At 42.3% G+C, this 24,524-nt stretch overlaps 1 protein-coding gene across 1 annotated transcript in view; it reads right to left on the reverse strand.

Moving 5' to 3' along the window:
* LOC135396776 (exportin-5-like) overlaps nt 1-24,524 on the reverse strand; it is a 38,360-nt gene that overhangs the window by 6,496 nt on the left and 7,340 nt on the right. The window contains exons 11-29 of the mRNA XM_064627937.1: nt 24,377-24,502; nt 24,211-24,301; nt 23,948-24,070; nt 23,772-23,884; nt 23,604-23,660; nt 21,501-21,596; nt 21,275-21,409; nt 16,971-17,077; nt 14,907-14,999; nt 14,716-14,815; nt 14,573-14,638; nt 11,432-11,547; nt 8,054-8,154; nt 3,984-4,080; nt 3,449-3,585; nt 2,113-2,210; nt 1,962-2,008; nt 1,709-1,800; nt 1,242-1,375 (exon numbers count right to left, since the gene is read on the reverse strand). Of these exons, the coding sequence (XP_064484007.1) occupies nt 1,242-1,375; nt 1,709-1,800; nt 1,962-2,008; nt 2,113-2,210; nt 3,449-3,585; nt 3,984-4,080; nt 8,054-8,154; nt 11,432-11,547; nt 14,573-14,638; nt 14,716-14,815; nt 14,907-14,999; nt 16,971-17,077; nt 21,275-21,409; nt 21,501-21,596; nt 23,604-23,660; nt 23,772-23,884; nt 23,948-24,070; nt 24,211-24,301; nt 24,377-24,502 (1,929 nt within the window). The remainder of the gene's footprint in view (nt 1-1,241; nt 1,376-1,708; nt 1,801-1,961; nt 2,009-2,112; nt 2,211-3,448; nt 3,586-3,983; nt 4,081-8,053; nt 8,155-11,431; nt 11,548-14,572; nt 14,639-14,715; nt 14,816-14,906; nt 15,000-16,970; nt 17,078-21,274; nt 21,410-21,500; nt 21,597-23,603; nt 23,661-23,771; nt 23,885-23,947; nt 24,071-24,210; nt 24,302-24,376; nt 24,503-24,524) is intronic.

Below are 24,524 nucleotides of genomic sequence, written 5' to 3' on the forward strand. Positions count from 1 at the left end.
GCGATCGTATTTATTAAATATAAAGCGGACCGCCTTCGATTGCACAGATTCCAACTTTTGAACAAGATAATTTTGCCATGGGCTCCAAATCGACGAGGCATACTCTAATTTTGATCGTACAAATGAGGTATATGCCAAAAATTTGACTTCGGAAGATGCAAGATATAGTGTGGAACGCAAAAAACCAAGCGTCCTCAAGGCGGCACAACAAGTCTGTTCAATATGATACTTCCAAGAAAGATCATTACATATATGCACACCTAAGTATTTATACACAGTAACCCGATCTAGCTGTATACCGTCAACGGTATAATCACTTGCTATGATTCTTTTCGACCTTGTAAGGCTCATACATTTAGTTTTAGATACATTTATCTCCATTTGCCATCTGTTGCACCAATCGCACAAAGAAAGCAAGTCATTTTGAAGAATAACAGAATCTTCTAAACAAGTGATTTGCCGATACAATACCATGTCGTCAGCATAAAGCCGCACAGTACTATGAATGTTTAAATGAATGTCATTGACATAAATGAGAAACAAAAGAAGGTTAGTAAATACTATATTGCTTTTTCGGCTCAACAGCAGTCTCGTGTACTGTTTAAGAACTACATCGAAATATCAGTTTTACAAGTGGAACTGCTTCTGCTTTGCTATCGATAATGTTTACTTAGGGAGTGACTTTTTCGGGTTAAATGCCTTTCTCAGATTCGGGGGGTAAAAATCGGACGCTATTTTTAATTCTGTAAATCAGGGAGAAATCGGGCGATAATTGAGCCTTCGGGTGTTATCGAGTGTTTTTGTTTCTCCTCTTGTCTATTAAGTCCTTTACTAATCTCTTTCATTTTTTTTTTTTTTTGCGGGATCGTGACCTTCAAGCGGTAATGCCCGAAGGCATAGACAGTGTTGACACACATGGATGTATTGCTGGGAACGTAAGTGACCCATTCTTACATGTGTTACACGTGGCGACCTTTGTTCGTCTTCAGTGGAAACGTCACTTGAGGATTTCATAGTGACTGGAATTAGGGGAGAAATCGGGTTTAACCCGAATTGGTCGGAGGTCAGTTCGGGGGGGAATAACCGGACGGAATTGGGTTTAGCCCGAAAAAGTCACTCCCTATGTTTACTCCATTTATGCATATACTGTTGAAAGAACTCCCTATTGTCTACAAAGCTACAACGTTGGACAGCTAAAGAACAAATTGACAGAAAGAAGAAAGGAAGAAGGAGAAACTTACATCAATTCTCAAGATGTTTGCCCCAAACTCTGAGATGGAAGCACTGTTTTGAATCACAGGTGGTGAGGACTCTTGGTCCTGTTCCAGTGAGTCTAGTGTGGGTTCTTGACCTCGTCTGTTCATTAGAACAGCCCCTTGGAACAGATAATGAAAGCTATTATTATCAGACTTAATGCACTCCACATACAGCACATGCCTAGCTTGATGGTGCACACATAAATGGACATATACCAACGCAACACCAAAGCAGCTTGCACTGCTGCCAGGAGAGAGGCGCAAACTCTCGATGACCTCACATACTCTTGGGGAGTCAGAATCTATAACACTCCTTTCGAAAGTTCATGCAAGTGTGTAATGCTCACTGATGACATTTACATTTTGCGTAATGAGCCTTTGAGCGAGGTTGATTCATAATATGAAATGAACTAAATATATTTTTTTAACAGTTTAAAGGTACAAATACTCACCAACAAGATCAACATAATGCCTGGTGATCCACCGGGTGAGCTGGTCTTCGAGCACTTCTTGCTCTTCTGTCATCTCATCTTCATATGCCGCACTAGAAATGACATTGTACGGTGTTCAATATGAATACGTCAGCTTGTGGGAATGATGCATAAACCTTCTCACAATGCTTACATGCACAGCAATATCACAGACCTCAGTATGCAAATAACTGCAGAAGGTATGAAATATTATATCGTAACGGATTTAGCTTACTAGGCTCCGTACTTCAACTGGAATGTTTCCCACTTGGCATTCAATTTCTGGAAGGATGTAAAATACAAAGTGATTATGGTATTACAACCTAATGAAGAAAAGCAACAAAAGAAATGTAGTGCAATTGCAGACTGAAAGAAATAATTTTTACCTGATACATAAACGGAAGTACTGCTGATAGCACTGGCAGTGCAACTTTCATCCTCAGTTCCTGAGGGCAATGCTGCACGAATGGCCTCACAAAGGATCGTGAAGTTTGGTTCAGGATGGTGACACTGATATTATATTTAGGGCCATGTGTTTCAGGGTAAAACCCAGTAAAACCCGTTTTCCCCCCGGATATGCATCATTGTCACCTAGGTTAAACCTGAACAATCCTGAAAATTGACTCGACAAAATGCCAACTCAGCTATCAACACAGGCACTGGAGAACACTAAGCACTACACATTCAGTACTGCTATTTCGCATCTTGTGTCCATCTAAAATGCGAGAAGTGCTCTTTTGTGATTTTCTACCCGATACTTGCCGGTGTCAAGCCTCATGGGCTTTTTGCTGCTCTCCCAATCGCAAGGAAATAAATTGAAATTGAATTGAATTGATATCAGTCGATTTCACCTTGATTTACAGCTCCTGAAATAAAACCAGATTTTTATCCCTGATTTTCAAAAAAACATAAAACCCCAAAACACAAGGCCCTAGTTATATTATATTATATTTCTATTATATTTTATGATGCATAGACAACTAGAACATTCATTACAGAACACATTTTTTTAGAAGAATCCTTTGGTACCCAAGGGCTAACAATAGACAATTTTAAAGAGATGCGCGCGCCACCAAGCGCGCGGTGCAAAGCAGCGTGGGAACTTTGAGGGACACTGCTTCGTCGTCTGCTTCGGTTATGGTTTACCTCGGCAGTTGCTGCTGCTGTGCACACTGGGAATAATGTTGTTATTCTTCTAGCTCCCCCACTGGCCGTCTCGGAATGCTGCAAGGCGGTCTAAGTTCCCATGATCCCTTGCGTGCCCCAGGAGGCGCTTGCTTTTGTAAAATGGTCCACTGGGAACTCTCTATCCAAAATGAGGATGAATTATTCCCAGATGCTGGTAAAGCAAAGCAGTGCATTCTTTTTGCTCAACATACTACCAAAGCAGTCATATTTCTATGTTCGCATAACCAATTGTTAGTTGTTTTCGACGTTATACCACATTAGAAAATCTGTTGAGAGCCACCAGTAACATTTTGTTCATGCAGGATGGCATTATAATGTTCTCACACCATGCTGCATTTTGTATTCATTCATCTCTAGCAAATCACAATTCACAGTCAAATCATTTTTCCGTACATGTTGCCCCAGTTGCTGTATTCATGAATGACGTCTTTAAGAAAAAATTGTGGAAGAAATTATTATTTTTATTCCGTTCATTGGAGAAATAAAATTTAGGGTAAGTCAACAGACACCATAAATACAGTGCAGAAAGGATATGAATAACAGGACACAACCGGTAAGCTGGCAGTTGGTCGAGATTTGACAAGACAGATTTAACCAGCATTTCAGATAGTCCTTCTATCAGGTAAAATTCCGGTCCAAGGTATTCTCCAGAGTTGCCAAATATATGAAGGCTAGAGGGCAGAGATAAGGAATACCAGTATCAGCACAAATAACTTACTGTTCCAAGCCCCAAAAGCACAGTATAAACTGGAGTATATAGATAGAATTGGTCTATAATGCAACCTACAAAATTATAAATTGCAAAAAAAATTAAGATAGCAATCTTACTTCAATGGTAAATTTGATGGAGAATTTGGCAAAAAAGTGTGGTAACGCAACACAGCTCAAGTGACAAGCTAACGACACAAGCACAAAGAAACGAAGAGGGAAATACAAGATGGTTGGGTCCAGCACCCATTATTTCAAGGTCATTCTTCCTGACAATGGGTATAGACAAGGGTTGGTTTTTTCCAGAGTATTTCTGAAACAGGTTCAACCTATGTCCCATTTTATGCGATATGAATCTTACCATTGCTCCTGAAAGGTCACCATAAAGCTCTTCAGTTTGTCCAAGGGTTGCTTCTGGCCGAGTATGTCAGTTGAGGGCTCTGACCTTGTCAGGCTACCTGAGAGACAGAACCGTATCTACCGGATTTATTTGCATAATTAACAACTTTTTTCAACTACAACATGCAGTGCCATAGGATAGGTGCATTAATTACACAAGGAAAACCAGCGCTAACTCTGTACCACAGTGGCTGTCACTGTGCGTCGTTCAATGTGGTTCAACATCATTATGTGCGCAAGTTTTGTTTAGAGTTCTTCAACCGCAACCTCAACAAACAATGCATGCCATTTCTCATCAAATATAATTAGGCTACTTCATTTTCGGGTATTATAAAATTTTTGCAATTTTGGAGGTGCAAATCAGGTGATATTTTTGCACAGAAATTTGGGTGTTTCCTCCCCAATTTGACATGTCATTGGGGACCTTTGGATGAAACCAAAGTTGTCTGGTTCAAGCCACCATTGTGATAATGAGTCCGTAGAGCAGAATTTTTTATTGTTCTATGGTTACAAAACGGAAACTGTGCTGGTATACGAAAGCTCAGGGTTATATAGCGTCTTAAAACGGGGTAGTTAGTATCGATTCATGTGGTAAGCGCAACATAAACAAACAGTCGCAGTTGTGCTGTCGCCTGTGTCTGTTTATGATGCGCTTACGTTATGCATCCTAGATGTCATTATTGTGTTCTGTGACCTCCTGTGACACTGGCACTAGTGGGAACAGATCATCAGACAAGAAGCATTTGGAACTACGGTGCTGAACGACGGGGGGAATTCGGACACTTGCATTATCTCCATGAAAGCTCGTCCTTAGGATCAGCAGGGCGGGATTATAAAAGGAAGATACGCAGGTCTCTCTTCCCAGACCTGTTTTGGCTGATAGCATGATTCACCCTATGAGGGCTTACTACAGCACCCCAAGCATGAGGACCTCAGGGATTCTCGGTAGGAATTGGGGTGCACCCAAATTTCAGAGGGTGTGTTCAGGGGTGCGAATACACATAGTGAAAAATCAGGTTTAACCCGAAAACAAAGCATAAATATCTAAAGCTAAATACTGAAGCTACTAAAGCTGAAGCTGAAAATTGAAGCTACTAAAGCTAAATACTAAAGCTAAATGTGTCTAAAGAACATGTAATGTTGCCACCATGATTCAGGCTGCTCAAGGCCAAACCTGCTAACTAGGATAACTTAATAACAGCCATTCCCACTGAATCACACCTACTTGTGCACTGTGACTTACACAGGATTTCAATCTCATGGGGGCTGTTGGAATTCCGTAAGGGGTGTGCGACACCCATAGCTGCTGGCTTTTGGGGCTTTTTTAACCTTTCCGGCAGCCATTTTAGGGACGGGGCGGGGATGGGAGTGTGGGGAAGATCCCTGCTGGTGCACACATCAAGTAAACAGTACACTATGCAATTAGGACCAATGTTGCTCAGTGGCATCCTGAGTGATGCTAAAACATATGTTCCTCTGACATAATGGTGTTGATCTGTAAAAGGAATCTAAAAATTTGCAGGAGATCATTTGGTCTTAGGCATCAAAGTAGTACTCGTATGCAGAATGAGTTCTCTGGTTGTGCTATGCTATTGCTGCGCAATTATTGTACGGAATCATTATGTCACATCTTCACACATTAAATTCTTTATTATTGTTCTTGCTCGTGCCATTGTCAGTGTTGGGCGGTTGCTATCTACCGTTGTGTCTTATAGACGCTTGTGGCATGTGATATTTGAAGACCGTGCCACCGGGCGTGCTCCTGAGTTGTGCACGTCGTCGCTAACCATCTTTAAAGGGGTTGAGACAGGTCATCCCACATTACCCCAGATAAACGTAGAAGTTATATTATTATATTAATTATAAATGAAGAAGTAACGTAAAGTAGAAGTTATGGATCTATACCATCAGCTCGCTTGCTATCTCTCCATCCTCTCATTATAGAAGGAAGGGAGTTGCCTCAGGACAGAAGCCGCCGATGTTTCGAACAGAGACTGTTCTTCTTCTGGGCACCGTCCTCATCATTGGCATGGTATTTAAAGGGTTAGGTGTGACGTGTTTAAAGGTTCATGCGAATTGTAATGATGAGGATGGTGCCCAGAAGAAGAACAGTCTCTGTTCGAAATATCGGCGGCTTCTGTCCTGAGGCAACTCCCTTCCTACATTCTACCGGTTCGCTGGATTTCTACCCATCTCATTATAGAAGACTGTTCTTTGCGTCGATGTGAACCCGCACTGAAAGTTTCACAGCGAAGAGGGTAATAGAAACGGACAAAATGGGCACCGCGAATACCGAAACTCATGCGGCTCCGACATCACAACCCTCGCCGCTGCCAGTGAGGCAGCGCAGGAGAAGTCACGTGCTTACGGCTGTCAATGGGAATGAATTTCAACTCTGAGCTCTGTGACGTCTGCGCTTTGCTCAGGAGTGCGTTCGAGGACCTGTATCTCACTAAGTACAACATGTAGAAGAATAATTATTTTTTTCCTCAGTATTTTGGCGTGCAGAACAATGCGTTCATGATGTAATGAACAACATATACGAAAGTGTCCCAACCGCTTTTAACTGGTGCTCCTCTTAGTACGCTAAACACGTTTCAATTCTACTGAGTATCACATGCACAGCAGCCCATAAATAGCCCTGTGGTAAGGCATTTGACCTGAAAACTAAAAGATCCTGGTTCAAGTCCTGCTTGGTATACATGGGGATATTTTCAATGCTCTGCGTTTCCTTGGGCAAGCGAAGGGGGGACTGAGGCAGAGAGGGAAGGGGAAGAACGAGTGTCACGTAACCACACAAAACTTCAGTTCGTGTCATAATGCAAGAAATGCAGCCACCGAAGACGAAGACAAGAAAGCACACAACCGACATGACAAGCTGCAGCTCATAACTAAACATGGATTTTGATACAAGGTAGAAAGAACAGACAAAGATAAATCAAACAAGGAACCTGTTAACTAGTCAAACTACCGATGGTTAACCAGTTCCTGCCTTCTGCCGTTACCTGTTCTTTCTACCTTGTATCGAAATACATCTTTAGTTGTGAGATGCAGTACGTCCTGTCAGATGTGCATCTTTGGTGGCTGCATTTCCTGCACTATGACTAGGGCCCGGAAATTTAGGCACTAAAACTATGGAAATAGGCAGGCAATTAGGCCCTCAAAAACAGCGAAATAGGCAATAAAGTACAAAAATAGGCACGTTGATCTGGTACACTCTTTGGCTTTGTTGGTGCTTCAGAATGCTCCATCCAGGTAAAAAGGATACAGTACCGTACAAGCTTGACTTCTTGTACACAAATACTGACGCAGCCTAGAACCATACGATATTGAATACTACATTTAGTTCTCTGCACTAGAAGATCTTGAAAGGCCAAGAAAGGTCAAATCTCTTGACCAAATATATATGGAACCCTTCTAGCAAACCAAGGTACTGAAAAAAAAAGAGAGAAAAAAAGAAAGAGCCCAAGCACGTTGAAACGAAAAGGAAAATGCAGCACTCAGCATGGGACTGAAACGTGCACTCGCACTTGTACCTCTGAAAAGGCTGCTGGGGCATCTCCAAATGTTCAAAAAGGCTACAATTCAATAGAGTCGATAGAAAGGCAGGCAATTCCCAAAATGCCACATTTAGGCGTTTATAGGCATTTATAGGCGTTTATAGGCATTTATAGGCAAACGGCTAACATTCCGGGCCCTAATTATGACATATAGCTAACTACACCAACTCAGGACTGTGATTCAGTTCGTGCTTCCGTGATAATGCACTCTGCATCCGTATACATACGTATAGTAAAACTTGTGGACCGCATGTCTGCTAAGTAACAAATTATTTTCTGAATCTATTTTGGATCAAGAAATTGATCAATGCCACATTCGGTATGCAGATATTGCAGCAGATGGGCACGCTATGAGACTAGGACAACAGGAACCGTGGTGGGTAAGAAGGGAGGTCAGCCTCAAAAGTAACCGAGACTACAGAAAAAAATAAATAAATAAATAAATAAAAAAAGAATAAAATGTGTACTCTACCTAGGACCAGGTTCTTCTCCCCTTCTTGCATTTCATACACAGTAACAAAGGCGCTGTGAACTTTGCTCCTTGCCTCTTCTGTCCACAAAGCGTTGTACATGCTGTGGAATAGAAACACAGATCTTGGTTTATACAAAGGCATGTGATGCAAGGTTTTTCTCCCAATAAAGTAGGAACATAACCGTTTTCTGTTTTGGCGTTGTTACGTTACTTTCTGTATTTTATGAAAATGTCCTTGGTCGTCAAACTAAATCTGAAGAATTCTCACTTGAACCCCCGGCATGCCACTATGATGTCCTTTGCCTCACTGAAACATGGCTCAATAGTAGCACATTGGCAGAGAAATAATTTTTTGTGATTACCATAACCTTCGTGGTGATTGCAAATATAATATTTCTGGTAGCATATCAGAAGCAGTGTACTTATTGCTGTTATTACGAATTTCCAGGCATACACCTTTTCTTCGGGAGATGTATAGATGCTGCCTTTCAATGTTCTAAGCCCGATAAGCCTATACCCATTAGTGCCCTAATGTTAGTGCCTTTTTTGGCGATTAGTGCCTCTCTTGAAAATAGGCTCTGATAAGTGCCTAAATATGTACCTTACTTGCTGCTTCATATTTGTTTCACAGTTTTTGCAATGAAAAAAAGAAAGAAAAAGTTCGTAACAGCCGAGGAAATGCTTCGCCGTGCTACATCACAGAATGCAAGTGCCTCCCCCTGTGACAGAAAGTGAATTCTTTTTCGCCCGCATTCCTTGCACCCTGCCCCTGCAGCTGTGCTTAGTAGTGACCAGTGCTATATAAGTTGCTCACAAAGTGTAATTAAGTTACAGTTGAATGACTTTAAGAGTAACTAAGTTACAGGAAAAGTACCTACGTCCGGTTTCACAAAGACTGGTTAACTTTGAACCGAGATCAAGGGTTGCTAAACCTTGAAGTTAAGACTCAATTCTTCTTTACAAACTTTAGTTGGTGATGTGATGAATGTTTCAGTGACAATAACTCCCTTCAGTGAAGCAGAGTTATGTGTTAAATTCAAGTTAAGGGAACGTTGGTCTCGGTTCAAATGTTAATCGGCGTTGGTGAAACCGGGCCTGAGTTGCAGTTAGTCGTGAAACGTTATTGAGTTACTTCTCGATTACTTCCGGTTACTCAAGTTCAAAGTGGTCACATGTAAAACTTTGGAACACAGTGTAGTACTTGATGAAAACAAACTTCTGAGACAACCCACATACTCACTCGCTTGGTATAAATTTGTTCTCAACAGCAGGACATTTTTGAATTTCACTCTGTAACGTTCCACACCAGGACCTAATGCTCGCATGGAAATTCGATTGAAAAGTAAATTTCCTCACAGTGTAAGTTACTCGAAAAAGTAATTAAATTACAGTTACAGATACACATTTTAGAAAGTCGTTGGTCAGAGTAATTACTAATTAGTTACACAAAAAGTAATTACTTTACAGTAACTCAATTACGTGTAATTAGTTACTTTACAGCTCTGGCGTTGACGCTCCTTCTGTTCCTGACGATATCCCTTATGAGTACCCGTGTTCGTACAGGCATGCACCATCAAATTTGTCGACACTGTCAGGTCCTTCTCGGCATGTAGGACAATTTGTAGTGACAGGCGGCAGAATTTCACGCCAGAACACATTGAAATGATGCTTGTTTTTTGTACTGTGTTCATGCTTTCAATAAGAAGACATGCACATGGTGCTCGTAGTTCAATTCCAAGATAAGGATTGTTATGAGAGCGGTTCTGTGGATGCCAAAATCTCCATACTTTTGTTTTCCTATTTCTCTCTCTCGCTGGCTGTGTGGAATCTTTGCAGTGCAACTGAAGAACTACTTCAGAAGTTATAATACAAGCGTATTATTGCTGAGCAGCAATTGTCACAGAAGTGCATGCAATGGAGTGGTAGGTTACCGCAAAGCAGCCAATGCTAACGGCATCACCCGTAGTGCTGGTAATGCAATATTGATTGTGCCTATTCCGAGAAAACTCGTGCCTTTTTTGGCGCTCCGCTCTCTAGTTATGACCTAGCAAAGCCCTAGCACTTATGTCTTATTGCTATGTTGGTATATGTACAGCACTCACTATATGCCTTCTCTCCAATTGATGCACTTATTTTTCTGTTTTCTCAGTACTGGTAAAACTTGGTACTTGTACTGTGGTATTGTTGCTTGTCCCACCTTCCCAAGTCCACAGCATGTTTGTCACGCCTAAACAATAATGTAACACCACGATAACACTTGTAAGCATTCCCTCCAATTTGCATGCTGCTAAACAGAACAGAGGTACAAAGGATATGTCGCATTCCTAGGGCATTTCTCCATGCTATCCGTAAGCCACTTCCTTTATTTTCACAGCAAAAAATTCCGTTTCAAAGGCGAGGCTAACGATGTGACATTAACAACCATCCTCAGCTAACAGTGATGAATGCATCCAGTGCAGGAGAGTATGGGGAGCTTCTTGTGATAAAAACTCACAGCAGACCCAACGGTGAGTTCGAGACGACGTATCAAAGTACGAAGAAATGCTTCTAATGTAGCACACAGCTTCCTTTAAAGGGGCACTAAAATGCAAAAACAAGTTCACTTCAAATTACGTTACATGCGGTGTTAATTTCGTACTTGTTATCATAATTCAAAACTTTGATTCCATTATAGAGCTACAATCGAAATTTTGCCGGAATCTTTCTTGCTTCGGCGCTAAGCAGTGAACATCGTTTCAGCTCGTGCATCAGTGTTTTTAGTGCACGATGCGCGTGCCACGCCACGGAACAGTCCCGGTGAAAAACAAACATAGTGCATGTTGTGAAGCGGACTGGCGTGTCTGTCCGAAGGACATGAAGATAAATGTTGTCAGTGGAACATTCGCGAGGACTGTTGTGGGCTACAATTCAGTGAATCGGTATTGAAAAATGTAGCAGTGCGCACGATGCCGCGCATATATGGAACGCTACAATCGGAACCGTTCCAAATCCGCATGCCCACGATAGGTATGCGTGTGCTTCTCCTGCTGTCTCATTGGATGCCACCAATCTTTGCCTCCTGGGTATACCATTCGTTGCCGCCAAAAGACGGCCCTGTTTTCATTGCGCTTTTCTTCTAAACGGTAGCGCAGTGCGAACTAATTCTACTTGCATTATACTAATTGAAACACGGAGTTTCATTTCAGAGCGAGTTGTTTTTACATTTTTGTGCCCCTTTGATGGCACATCAAAACCGGCCCAGGGGCAACAGGAAAATAAATACCTCATAAAAAAAGGACCTTGTGGGTAAATCCATTGTATACGTGATATGTTGTGTTATAATTTATACGTGCTATCAGTACAATCAAACAGTAAACAGAAGACAGAAGACCAACTTACTGCATCAGTTGACACAGCTTTGGCAAGACATTTGCCAAAAACGGCGTTGCAGGATTCCGACAATACGGCTTGCCTCCAGGGCCTTCAGCAACAAAGAATCCACCTTTTGAGGCTTCCTAAGTTTAGAGCGACGTTAAACATCGATCGCTGCACAACTACTGGAGGCAATACAGGGGAATTCATTGTGCAATATATGTGGTATAATTAGAGCCTGAAGTTTTCAGGAAATATTTTTTTCTAAATTCGTGGGAGAAGCGTATACGAAGAGGGGAGTCAAGTCCTGTAGATCACATAAACAAAATACAGAAACCGACACTGAAGATTTTAGTTTAAGTTTAATTTGTACAAGCTTTCGCGTGGAGGTCCACGCTTCCTCAGGTACAAAGTGAAGTGGTGACACACATAAGTATATATAGTATAGCCATATACAGGACTAAACATACTGCTGTACAAAGAAAGGGAAGGGGAAGGAGATATGGTGCCACATGTCTGTGTACAATGAATAGCTGGGCAGACGGATAAGTGACCTCTAACCGTTTAAGAACAGTAAAAGGTGTTATTGTGAACAAAAAGGCTCGCCAACCCAGTTTCGCGGAAGGGGGGGTCAGGAGTATGGGAAACGAGTGGCCCAGAATGGACAAAGGGGAAGGTTACGGATTATCTAACGGAGTGCCAGACGATGACTGAAGCGAAGATTCAAGAATTGTGCACAAATAAATATAGATATATAACTATTAAATTTACATAAGCGGATATAACGAGCCAGGACTAAGATTCAGACCATTTGGTGTGAGACACTTGAATTGCGAAATTAAGTAGGACTCCCTATTCTTACGTTTGATGTCGGTGCGGAACCCAGATTCTAACAATATAATTTTCAAATCAGTTTCAAAATCGTGATTAGGTTGATTGAAATGAATGGCGACAGGAGTTTGGCGGGCATTTAGGATATCAAATTTGTGGCCGTAAAATCTTTTTCTCATTGTGTTGGAGGTTTCACCGATGTATTGTGAATTGCACTTGCAGCAGAATATCAAGTAACAAATATTGGGTGAATTGCAGTGGAGTGAATGACGAATTTTCAAACAGAAGTCACCCAAAGTACTACGGGCAATGGTGGACGGCGCGATAAATTTACAGGTCTGGCACCGTGCACTACCACAGGGGTAACAACCCGGCGAGCGCTTCATGATGCATGATGACGTGAGGATGTCGCGCAAATTTTTGGATCTACGGAATGCTACTAATGGGGGAGTCGGAAAAACTTCCTTTAATTGTTCGTCAGCATGTAATATATTGAGGTGGCGTCTAAGAATGGAATTGGTATTGACAAGTGATTTATGATATGTAGTGGATAAAACTACATTACTTAAGTCTTCTTTGCGTTTCGGGGTGAATAAGGACTCCCTGGATAGGCTAGATGATTTGGCAACAGAGTCATGAATGAGTTCAAGTGGGTAATTTCTTTTTTGGAAATCAGATACCATTTGCTGAGCATGTTTTACAAAATCAGTCTGATCTGAGCAGATTCGTTCTTGCGCCTGAAACGAATCTGCTCAGATCAGACTGATTTTGTAAAACATGCTCAGCAAATGGTATCTGATTTCCAAAAAAGAAATTACCCACTTGAACTCATTCATGACTCTGTTGCCAAATCATCTAGCCTATCCAGGGAGTCCTTATTCACCCCGAAACGCAAAGAAGACTTAAGTAATGTAGTTTTATCCACTACATATCATAAATCACTTGTCAATACCAATTCCATTCTTAGACGCCACCTCAATATATTACATGCTGACGAACAATTAAAGGAAGTTTTTCCGACTCCCCCATTAGTAGCATTCCGTAGATCCAAAAATTTGCGCGACATCCTCACGTCATCATGCATCATGAAGCGCTCGCCGGGTTGTTACCCCTGTGGTAGTGCACGGTGCCAGACCTGTAAATTTATCGCGCCGTCCACCATTGCCCGTAGTACTTTGGGTGACTTCTGTTTGAAAATTCGTCATTCACTCCACTGCAATTCACCCAATATTTGTTACTTGATATTCTGCTGCAAGTGCAATTCACAATACATCGGTGAAACCTCCAACACAATGAGAAAAAGATTTTACGGCCACAAATTTGATATCCTAAATGCCCGCCAAACTCCTGTCGCCATTCATTTCAATCAACCTAATCACGATTTTGAAACTGATTTGAAAATTATATTGTTAGAATCTGGGTTCCGCACCGACAAACGTAAGAATAGGAAGTCCTACTTAATTTCGCAATTCAAGTGTCTCACACCAAATGGTCTGAATCTTAGTCCTGGCTCGTTATATCCGCTTATGTAAATTTAATAGTTATATATCTATATTTATTTGTGCACAATTCTTGAATCTTCGCTTCAGTCATCGTCTGGCACTCCGTTAGATAATCCGTAACCTTCCCCTTTGTCCATTCTGGGCCACTCGTTTCCCATACTCCTGACCCCCCCTTCCGCGAAACTGGGTTGGCGAGCCTTTTTGTTCACAATAACACCTTTTACTGTTCTTAAACGGTTAGAGGTCACTTATCCGTCTGCCCAGCTATTCATTGTACACAGACATGTGGCACCATATCTCCTTCCCCTTCCCTTTCTTTGTACAGCAGTATGTTTAGTCCTGTATATGGCTATACTATATATACTTATGTGTGTCACCACTTCACTTTGTACCTGAGGAAGCGTAAATTCGTGGGGTAAAAATCGGGTAAATAAACATGTGCTATAAAATTCATGCAAATTCAGGTGGAAAAACTTCCACTATGCTATATTCGTGGATAAATCGGGCCCAGTTACTCAAACTAACTGTTAAAACAAATGAGGATTGTGATGTTGAAGTAGTCAATTAAGGTAATTTAGCTCGATGAAATTTAGCTTGATAGCTTAATTCAATAATTAGGCTCGAACATCAGGATCAAGTTAACCATGGGTCTGGCTCCATGGGGGCTGCAGAAGCACTGACAACTCCCAAAGTCCTGGTAAAACCCCCAATTTCCAATATTCTGGTCCGGATGAGCTACATGCTACAACTGCACAGGACGCACGGTGTTTGTTATTTTAGCTCCCTGGCACTGGGGTTTTAGTGCTTTTAGTCCGTTTCAATAAAGGATACTCACCTCCATATTGTCTGGTGCCCAGCTGTGTTTGATGAGTGCTACTAAGGTACTAGAACAACGAAGCAGCTAGAAGACAACAAAGCATGAAAAATTCACTACTTAGTCATACCAGGTGATTCCCTTGGCTCAGTGAGTGACCATACCTGTGACCGACGTGAGCCTTGTTCCTCATCCTGCGCTTCATCTCTCGGATATTCGGTCATGCCAACGAAGGACATGAATGCTTCTGGAGATGACAGTGCACTGCAGAAACACAATCAATAAACACATCTTCGACAATACGTTTTCTATTCAGCGAATAAGTCATTAAGTGAGTATTGAAGCATTCCCTCACTGTTCCAGCTCTGGTGTTGACAACACTGACACTAGTGGAGTTTCAACTTCAACAATGAAGTCAGCCTGGCATTTGTAGTCTTTTCTTTCGTTGCTGTGGAGGTTAAGATGTCACTTGTCAGTGTCACTTGAACATGAGTCATGTCAACGACGGTACACTATTACAGGCCCTTGACTAACTGCCATATTCTCATTCCACCCTCAGAGATTCCTAGACATTAGACTCTGCCGCCTCCTTCACCACATGGAAAAATAGAGCCCGGATGTCTCCCGCTTCAGCCAATCGTTGCAGGCAATTTCAAGCACGGGCTTTCTGTGTCTGTACGTGACGGCCCACATGGCTGGTGGGGCTTGTCTCCATAGCCATGGCTGCTGAAGCGTGGTTGTGACTGGCAGACTCTTAATGACCATGTCACACTGTTGAGCGATCAGACCTATTTTAGTCTAAGTCAGTGTTTCTCAAACTGCAGGTCATGACCGCCAAATGGGTCGTGAGTAAGGCCCTTCTTTTTCAGCTGCAGCAAATCCTGAATTCTGCAGCAGGGAACTATGAATTCTGCATTTTTCTGCGTAAAAGGCAAATTGCCCTAGTTCAGACAGAAAATACTCTCTGTTAGCTCTTAGTGTAGCAGAACATGGTTACAACTCCAAAAACTTTTGCGACTTAGCATAATAAGCTACATTGTACTTTCTTCTGAGAGGGAGTGACGTTTGTCACTGACTATCACATTGTACTTGCTAAGTGACCTCTCTGCATGTACAGAGTTTACTGTCACACAGAGGTACTTGACAGCTATGGACACCAAAGCAGGGGTCAGCGTTTGCATTCCATTCCAGAGTCCCAGAGAGTTGAGGGTTAGAGAGAGGAGTTAGAGGGTTGTTTCAGCACACAGATGGGGCCTTATCCGGTTGGCAAATCTACGCTGTAACGCAAGCCGACCCGGTGCGAGCAAAGTCCGTTCATCTTGCGCATAAACTGAGTTAAGCATGCGGTTTCTGCAAAATTCTGCGCAAAACCTCATATTCCGCGGCAGACTCACACTTCCGAGAATTTCTGCAGAATCGCGGAATCGCAGAAAAAGAAGGGCCTTAGTCATGAGCTTTTTTCTGAGGGTCATAGAGGGTCCAGCAGACATGCGATATGCCTTAAGCCACGCAGACCAACATACTAATTTGCTTGTATATCAAGAAAGCAAATACATCCTTCTCATTAAAATACATGATTAAATCAATCCTTGATAAAAAAAAACATTAATAAGCATTTTTGGTAGCTCTCTCTGTGGTTAATGTCTTTTAAATAAATTTATTTATTTATTTAAATACCCTCAGGGTGTTAGCGTTGCAGAGGGGAGTGGTGGTTGAAGGAAACGGGTTACACAAAGTAGAAAAAGCTGAATACAAAGTATGACAATTATATTAGAATACAGTAGAACCTCGTTATAGTAACTCCGCTTGTAGTAAAACTCTGCTTATAGTAAACGAGAACTCTGGTCCCGATAGAATTCCTATACATTCAATGACACACCTGATGTAATAAAACTCCTGATCTAGTAAAATTTCATCCTGGTCCCAGAGAGTTTACTACAAAGGGGTTCTACTGTACCAATGTTGATTACAATGTTACAGAATCACTAATGACACTTTTGAACTAAGTGATGGGTGAAATTGATGTCAGTGAACCGGAGAGGTGGTTCCAGTTGATGGAAGTACGGTAGAAAAAGGAGTCAGCATGAGAAATTACAATGTCATTGAAAAAAGTAAATTTTTGGAATGCTTATAAAGGTGGAGGGTCATGGTAGGCATGAAACTACTCAAAGGGGTCACATACTGGAAAAGCTTGAGAAACACTGGTCTATGTGGTGTTGGCTTAGCGCACATCTCAACAGACTTTGCAGTGCTTCTGACATGCATAGCAAGCAGTCTTTCAACACACTGTAAGGCTATTGAGATGGCCCCTTCAAGCATGCTAGGTTCTGGGGACACTAAGGATATAGCGAGAATACGGCGGTATGGCCCTTGATACCAACTTGTATAAATGGGGCAGACTTGTACAAAGCAAGCTAACCTGAGTATAATCATTGCTTCAGTTGCAGTAATCCTCTCCATGTGGGACATCTCATTGGTTTCTTCAGCTAACCTCTTTGTTGTTGCATAAATCTGTTCAAAACATGGCTAGAAAAAAAAAGGCCGAGAGACATTCATGATATCCATCCTGCGCTAGAGGACTATGGCACTTAAATTTCGTAGGAGTGGATCTAAAAGGGGTTCGTTGGAGCATAAGGACAAAACTATGATATGATGCTAGAGCTAGAAAACTATGAAAGAGCTAGTCACATTCAGGCAAAATCTCAATTTGGGGCTTGAGGACTAACCCCTGTAGTGTGATGCAAGAAGGTTTTTAAAATGAAAAGCTCTTGCGCTAGCCTGATAATGGATACAACCTGCAGGCGAAAAAATATTGAATTGCTGTATACACAAACATCAATCGACAAACACAGTTAGTAACTGCTTAAGTTGTAGCCAAGGGCGATGGACATGAAGAAGAAAAAACACATAACATGACAGCTTGTGTTTTTCCTTCTTTGTGTCCACTGCCCTTGGCTGCAACTTAAGGAAGTACATGTACGAACTACTCCAATTCGTAACGCTAGTACGTACTGTTTGTAACTTTTACCATCATCGTGATCGTTGATGATATTTCGTGACTTTCTGGTAAGAGACTGCTATTATCATTAAAGGAGCACAGAAAGCCATCTAAAAAATTTTCAATTCTCAACGCGTTGTGAAAGCAGGCAACTTGACTTGATGATTAACACACAAATTTTCTCTGTACGTGATATTTTTCATAGAGAGAGAGAGAGAGAGAAAAAAACACTCGAACATCGCCGCGCGCATTCCCACTCGACTTGGTTCACAGGGTCAAACGAGAAGGAGGAAAAAAACGTCATTGGGGATGTCACTATGGTTCAAAGGGGTGACCATGCTTCTATCGAGGTCAGCCCTGTCTGGTTTTATTTCTTTTTTCTTCTAGTTTTTCACTGCTTTCTCCGTGTCAAGTGGCGAATAATGGAGGACTTCGAAGCGCCTGCAGAATATCGACACGTGTTGCCACTTTCACAATTTGAAATTTGGACTCGGCAAAGATACAGAATGATGAGCTGTACGCCGTAGGGTGATATGCCATACATGTCAGCGGGCACAAACTTAACTGGCGTTGTCGGTCACCATGTGGCATGTGATAACCAAACAAAAGGCGCCGGGACAGTTCAGATGAAATCAAACAACAGGCGTGTTTGTGTCATCCATGTCTGTAGCATGCCTCGGCTAATTCTCGTTGTTTAGCTTGACGATTGGTAAGTTGACCATAAATTGCGGTGGTTTATAACATTGTTTGGCTTGTTGCTCTTTGAAACAGTGAATGGATGTTCAACACTTGGTCTTTGCAACGATCAATGGATACAGAGCATGAGGAAGTCTGCTGCTGGCGATGGCATTGTGATAGATTTCACTGGATTGTGTCTGACAACGTATCGGCAAGAAGACACCACCAGCTGAATACGACATTATCTGAATGACTCACAAAGTTGCTAATCGTAGCGATGGGTTAGTGATCATAGCTATGTGGCGATAATTTTGAAGTGTGAACTGAAACAATGCTTAGTGTTGCGCAGTGTTTACGCTAATTGCCGTCATGTAACAGAGCAACAGTAACAATCATCACGATCAGGAACACGACACAGAACACAGACATGGACAGAACAACGTTCAACTATAGCAACTGAAGTTTATTTTCACAATCCACCTACTCCGGAAGGTCGCGAGAGACAAAAATGAGCTTGAGCAGGGACACGTTGACCGATATTTGGCTAACGGTGTTCGGGGACTTTTCACTGAGGGTGGCTTCCACAATCTCACAGCCTAACCTTGAACGGTGTCTGTGAAGTGTGGACCAACGTTCGTTTGCTGTATCTGATAAATCAAAGGAAAAGCGGAAAGAAATACTTCTGCGCTGCGGACGTCATTTCTGCAAAACAGCGGGCTGTACCGTAGTGACGTCAAAATGACGCGAGCGGCTGGTCGGCTCGTTGCGGGCATTGCCACGATCATGATTTTTAAAATCAAATTCAGCGATATTTAGAAATCAGTTGAATAAGTCACTTCGCATGGTGCATTTTAATAGACAGGTTAACGGATTGGCTTGAAAAAATAGTAGTGATTGAATGCTTCCTAAGCTACTTTAAAGATGCCACAGCAGTCGGTTTGCAGCTTAGTTTTGGCCAGGGTTCATTAACATGTGGCAAAAAAAAAAAGAAAACGACATTGTATGCAACGTAGAGCACTGCACAGGCTTGGGCTTACCCGAAAACCAGAGCCCGGCCCGGCGCGTAGGCCAGGCCGGGTAAAGCTTTCTTTTGTGGGCCTGGGCCGGGCTTGGGTTTGACCATTATGGGGTGGGGGCGGGCTCTAGCCCATACATTGCCGGGACTAGGTCGGACTCGAGGCTGTGTTACCCCTCTCTTAGTTAGCCACAGTCAAATTTTACAGCCTGATACAGTGGGCCGGGCTGGGTAGCCTATAAATTAATCGGGCTCGGGCCGGGCCTGGGGCTAAAAATACAGCCCGTGCAGTGCTCTAATGCAACGTCTCTCGTGAAAAACGATGTGTCTAGGCAACTCACGCATTGCCACCAAGTTAGGTCGGCAATGTGTGACACGGCGTGATACCGTGGTACGGCTTTCTCAGCAGGGTTCAAATCCCTAACGTTAGGATCAGTATGATCATTGCTGTGCATTGTGTGCAACCACAAAAACACGGACCGGGCTTTCCATAAGCCCGGATGGTAGTGAGCTTAGTGGAGCTGATAAATTTTGTACACAATGAGTTTCATTTCGGGCAAACCTCTTGTGAACAAGACAAGCAGAAGGGAAGGAGAACTTGTTAGTATTTGGTTTGCGTGATCAGAAATGAACTTGCTAGCATAGGATTTTTAACCGGTTATCCAGAATTCGTTATCCATATCCGGACGTGAAGTACTGGAAACAATTTTCCAGAACCTCTCATTCTGAGTCACTGATATGAAAACATGTAAATGGCCACCATCATGGCATTTGATGGCATTCACATTGTCTCCTAGAAACGTTTGTAAGCCTTGCGTTCTATTCTTCGGCATCTGTTTGGTCACATGTCAATAACTGGAGACAGTTGTGAACAGACGGTAGTAACTGCTCCTGAGAAGCGCAAGAGGTGTTTGATTTCTACTGGGCACAAAATGAGGATATGCATGTGTCGGCTATCTAAGCCATGTGAAAGTATTTCTAGCTTTCAAGCCTAGGCTAAAGAAGCACAGGGCGTTAATATCGGAAAGCCTATGATCTATGATGTTCTCCTAGAACATGAAAAGTGCTAGAACAGGAAGCTGCGTGCATCCCCACACCTGATTCGAAAAGTGAGAAATGACTGTACGTTCAGTTTGAAAGAGACATTCCTTCGATTCAAAAATAGAACATAGCATTCCATATTCAATTCAGAGTTTGTCAAGTACACAATTATTCAATTCAGTAGTATTAAAGTAGCCCAGAGAGTCATTCAAAAGATTTTGTGTTTCTGATGAATTACGAAAGGACGTAACTTGACGTGGCAACTAACACAAAAAAATTCTCTGTGCGCAGTATTTTTTTTTAATAACATGCCCCCGAACATCGACGCGCGTGTTCCCACTCGACTGCCTCTGCAGGGTGAAACGAGGAGGAGGAGGATGATTGTGATGTCAACGCGGTTACAAGAGAGACCGCGCTCCAATCAGGGCCGGCGCTTTTCGCACTTTCTTTTTCGTTTTTTGTTTCTACTTCCAGTTCTTTATCTGTGTAGCAGACGACACTTCTCCAAACAAGCAAACCAGTTAGCAGGTTGTACCGCGATGACGTCAAAGCGACTCTGGCGGCTAGTTGCGGGCATTGCCACCGTTGCGCGCGGTCGCGATTTTCAAAATCGAATCCCGCGATATATATGCATCTGTCGAGTGAATCACTTCGCATGGTGCGTTTTAGCAGTCAGGTTAACGGCTTGGTTTGAAAATATGGTCCTGACTGAAGTGCTTTCTGTGCTCCTTTAATAAAACAAGACAATTCTCTTCTCTTTGCCTGACAAATTTCACGAGAAAACAGCAAAAATCAGGCTGTTACGAAAACACTTGAATGTGATATGATTTTTAACATGGCTCTCATTCCACCTTCAGAGGTGTTCCAATCAGAGGTGCAGGTCAATGAAAAGTAACATTTCGCACATCTGGTCAATAGCCCCTGCTGTAAAGTGTCCAACTCTTGCAAGAGTGATTTCAAAGAAGAGACATAGCAAGTCAGCCTATCTTACCATGAGCACTTTGGGGTAAAGCCTCGACAATGCGACCAATGCTGCGACAGCGTGTCGTCGCAGCATTCGCGATGCACGGCTCTGAACCTTGCCAGTTGTTTCCCCTTGCATCTTGTAGACGGCGCAGAAAAAGATCTGGACAAGCAAATATAGTTAGGTGAGCATCTGAGCTCTCTTTATCCACCAGTCACTCAAAGGTAGAAAAGGTAAAGGATGCCACACCCACCTTGTCAAGTACCAGTGGTAAGCTTCCAGGTGCCAAAGTCAGAAATATGCAGAGGGAGGATATGCATGATAGCGCATATGACTGTATTGTAGGATCCTGAGCAAATAATAAACAAGCAAACATTGAAGGTTTAAATGGCATGTTGCAAAGATTTCAAACTGAGCTTGGGACTTCATGCAAAATGTACGCCTTAGTAATACTGCGCTATCGCGAGGAAACACATTTTATACGTACAAAGTGCACATGCTCAAGAATGACAGCCAAAAATGTTTTACATGACACACCACATGTTAAATTTGACAGAGTTGCCTTATAAATAAGGCCCCGGGTTTTCTGCGATTCCGCGAAATATCGCAGAATCTGGAATTCATCACGGAATCCTTCGTTTGGCATGGAATTTCATGGAATGACTTATTTTTAGGGGTGTGCGGATATCTAGTTCTCGAATTCGAATTCAATATCAATCACACGAAGTATTTCATTCGCGAATCGGATACCCAATATTCGGATTTCGCAGAATATGAACGACACCTCCGAAAGTGGGCTTCACCTGACGCTTCGCTGCATGCAGTGAAGCCCGCTTTACGAAATTGCCCATGCTGCAGGACCAACGCAGACAGATTGTAGCTTACCTCAAGATAACGTTAGCACAAGTTTATTGTGCATACTCCGCCTGAGGAGGGGCGGCGTCCCTCCCGTGTGCTGTTTAGGCAGTGGCAGTGGAGGATTTTGATTTCATGTTTGGGAGTTTGCCTTTGAAGACTCTTAAATAATGCCTACAGCCCAGAAACAAAATGTGTGTCCCAAGGAAGCAACTTTCACAGGGCACACATTGTAAGCTCCTTCCTATAATCTTCCTATAAAGTTCCTATAAACTCTGTACATGCCAAAAGATCTTTTAAGCAGGTATAAAATGATTGCAGGCGACAGACGGCATTCTTTGTCATAGGAGAACACAAGATACCATGTATGTAATGCTGAGCCACAACAATGCTTTCAATCTGTAATTTTATAAAATATTTTTGTTCCCACATTATCCAAGAAAATAAAGTGTTTCCCATTTCAAGCAGCCGTTGACTGCTTGCAGCGGAAAATCGCGGAATTTACAAGTCGGTGCTGCAGAATTTTGAATTTGCTGCAGCAGAAATCCAGGGGCCTTACTTATAAGCTTCTTTATATATCTCAATTACTTCTTCAGCTTTTCATACAAGAAGCATTTTGCAACATATAGAAAGCACATTGATATGCAACATTGCCAACACTAAACAGGAGGATAGCACAAATGCACTCAATACAGTCAAACTCCTTTACAACGAAACTCAGGGGACAGCAAAGGTAAAGGTATTTTCGTTAAAAAGGATGTCTATTATTGGACCTATAGGCACCAGCGGGACCGCAAAAAAAATTTGCTGTAGTGGTATTTTCGTTAAAAAGGTGTTCGCTAAAAAGGACTTTGACTGTATTGTAAGATGCCCTAGTCAAGCACTCTGCACTAGTTTTCCAGCTTACTGTAAAAGTGATGAACTTTGCGGGCTTAATAATTCGCGAATTCGTGTGGAAGCGCGTTTCGGGAATATTTCATGGGACGTTAATTCCGCGAATTCGTTTGGAAGCGGAAATCGTGGGATCGGGGAGGTTCATGACACTTTCGGCAGTGTTATGAAGCCTCCACATAAGGCAGGCTTATAAATTCCAATCCCATGAGAATGACATACGTGCTGGTTTTGTGAAAGCAGGCAGATGCAGTTTTAAGGGATACAGCATGCAAATAAACTACTGACTTTGATGCGGTGTCTCAATTATAAAAATGCTTGACAAGAACCAATTTGTGAGAATAAAGGTAATTAAGTAAGTCGATTTGTCTCTGTGGAGCTCATATCGTCGTGAATTCCTGTGCCCATGCTTTTTCATCCCAGTCACCTATATTTTGCGGAATCGTAGTTTCGAGAAGAAAGTTTGATCGCGAAATTTGCAAAAATTAAGTCCTCATGAAAATTCCTACTTTTACAGTGTTTTAATTTCCTTCTTTGCATAAATGCATGCATATTCTATGCAGTCTTATATGCCTAAAATCCCAGGCCCGCAATTTGAAACCTTCTGTACCGGTGGGTTAAATCGAAGAACGTCTTCAAGAAGATAAATTCCTTCCTCAACACTGGGCTGGAAAGAAAAAAAGGCATAGAACATTGTACTCACTGTTTTATCCTGTTTTAGGATGCCACATACAACAGGAAGACAACGAAAAATTGTTGTGCCAATCCCATTACTTACTTTAGGATGTGGAGACGTAAGCATTTTCCCAAAGACGCCATCCATAAACTGCACGAGTGCTTCCCACCAAACGGCCGATGGAGAGGTTGATGCACAGATTCCATTCTCGGAAGCTGCAATGCAAGACCATGTAGATGAGGCACGTGTTATAGGCGGTTTACCAAGATGTACTGTACCATCTCCCACATCTATCTTGGTTGCCATAAGTGTCTGAAGCCATTGGCAAGCCATCTGAAATCCTGCTATAGGGTTCAGTAATGTTGCGCTCTTCACCATGTCTGACAGGTCACGCCTGAAAGCTACAGAAATAGGGTAATCTCTGAGATCTGATGTAACGGTAATGAGCGGTCAATGTGTAACACCCAGTGCATGGCACTGTTCTCAATCAAAAAAAGGAAGTACTTTAATCCCAACCATTATACAACAAACGAATGCTTACCAGAGAAGAGAGTGTTGAATTCCTCATCGCTATCACAGTCGAGACGTGAGTAGGCACAGGAAGGATGGTCATTCTTTGAAGGATAGCCTGCCTGCGTTAACAAACCTTACTCTCACAGGGACGTTCTCTCTTGATTGATCAATAGTTGCACGTGCATGCTGCATACCTTTACAAATTTCTCCGTTGCTAGTTTGAGGAGCTTTGGTATTGCATTTTTGACGGCATCCAACTCAGAGATTTCTTTATGCTTAAAGAAGGAACTCCACACTGGGAGTGTTATTCGATTCATGGCCTGTATCGATGACAAAAGAAAA

Source organism: Ornithodoros turicata, chromosome 6 (genome assembly GCF_037126465.1).
Source record: "Ornithodoros turicata isolate Travis chromosome 6, ASM3712646v1, whole genome shotgun sequence".
Lineage (NCBI taxonomy): Eukaryota > Metazoa > Arthropoda > Arachnida > Ixodida > Argasidae > Ornithodoros > Ornithodoros turicata.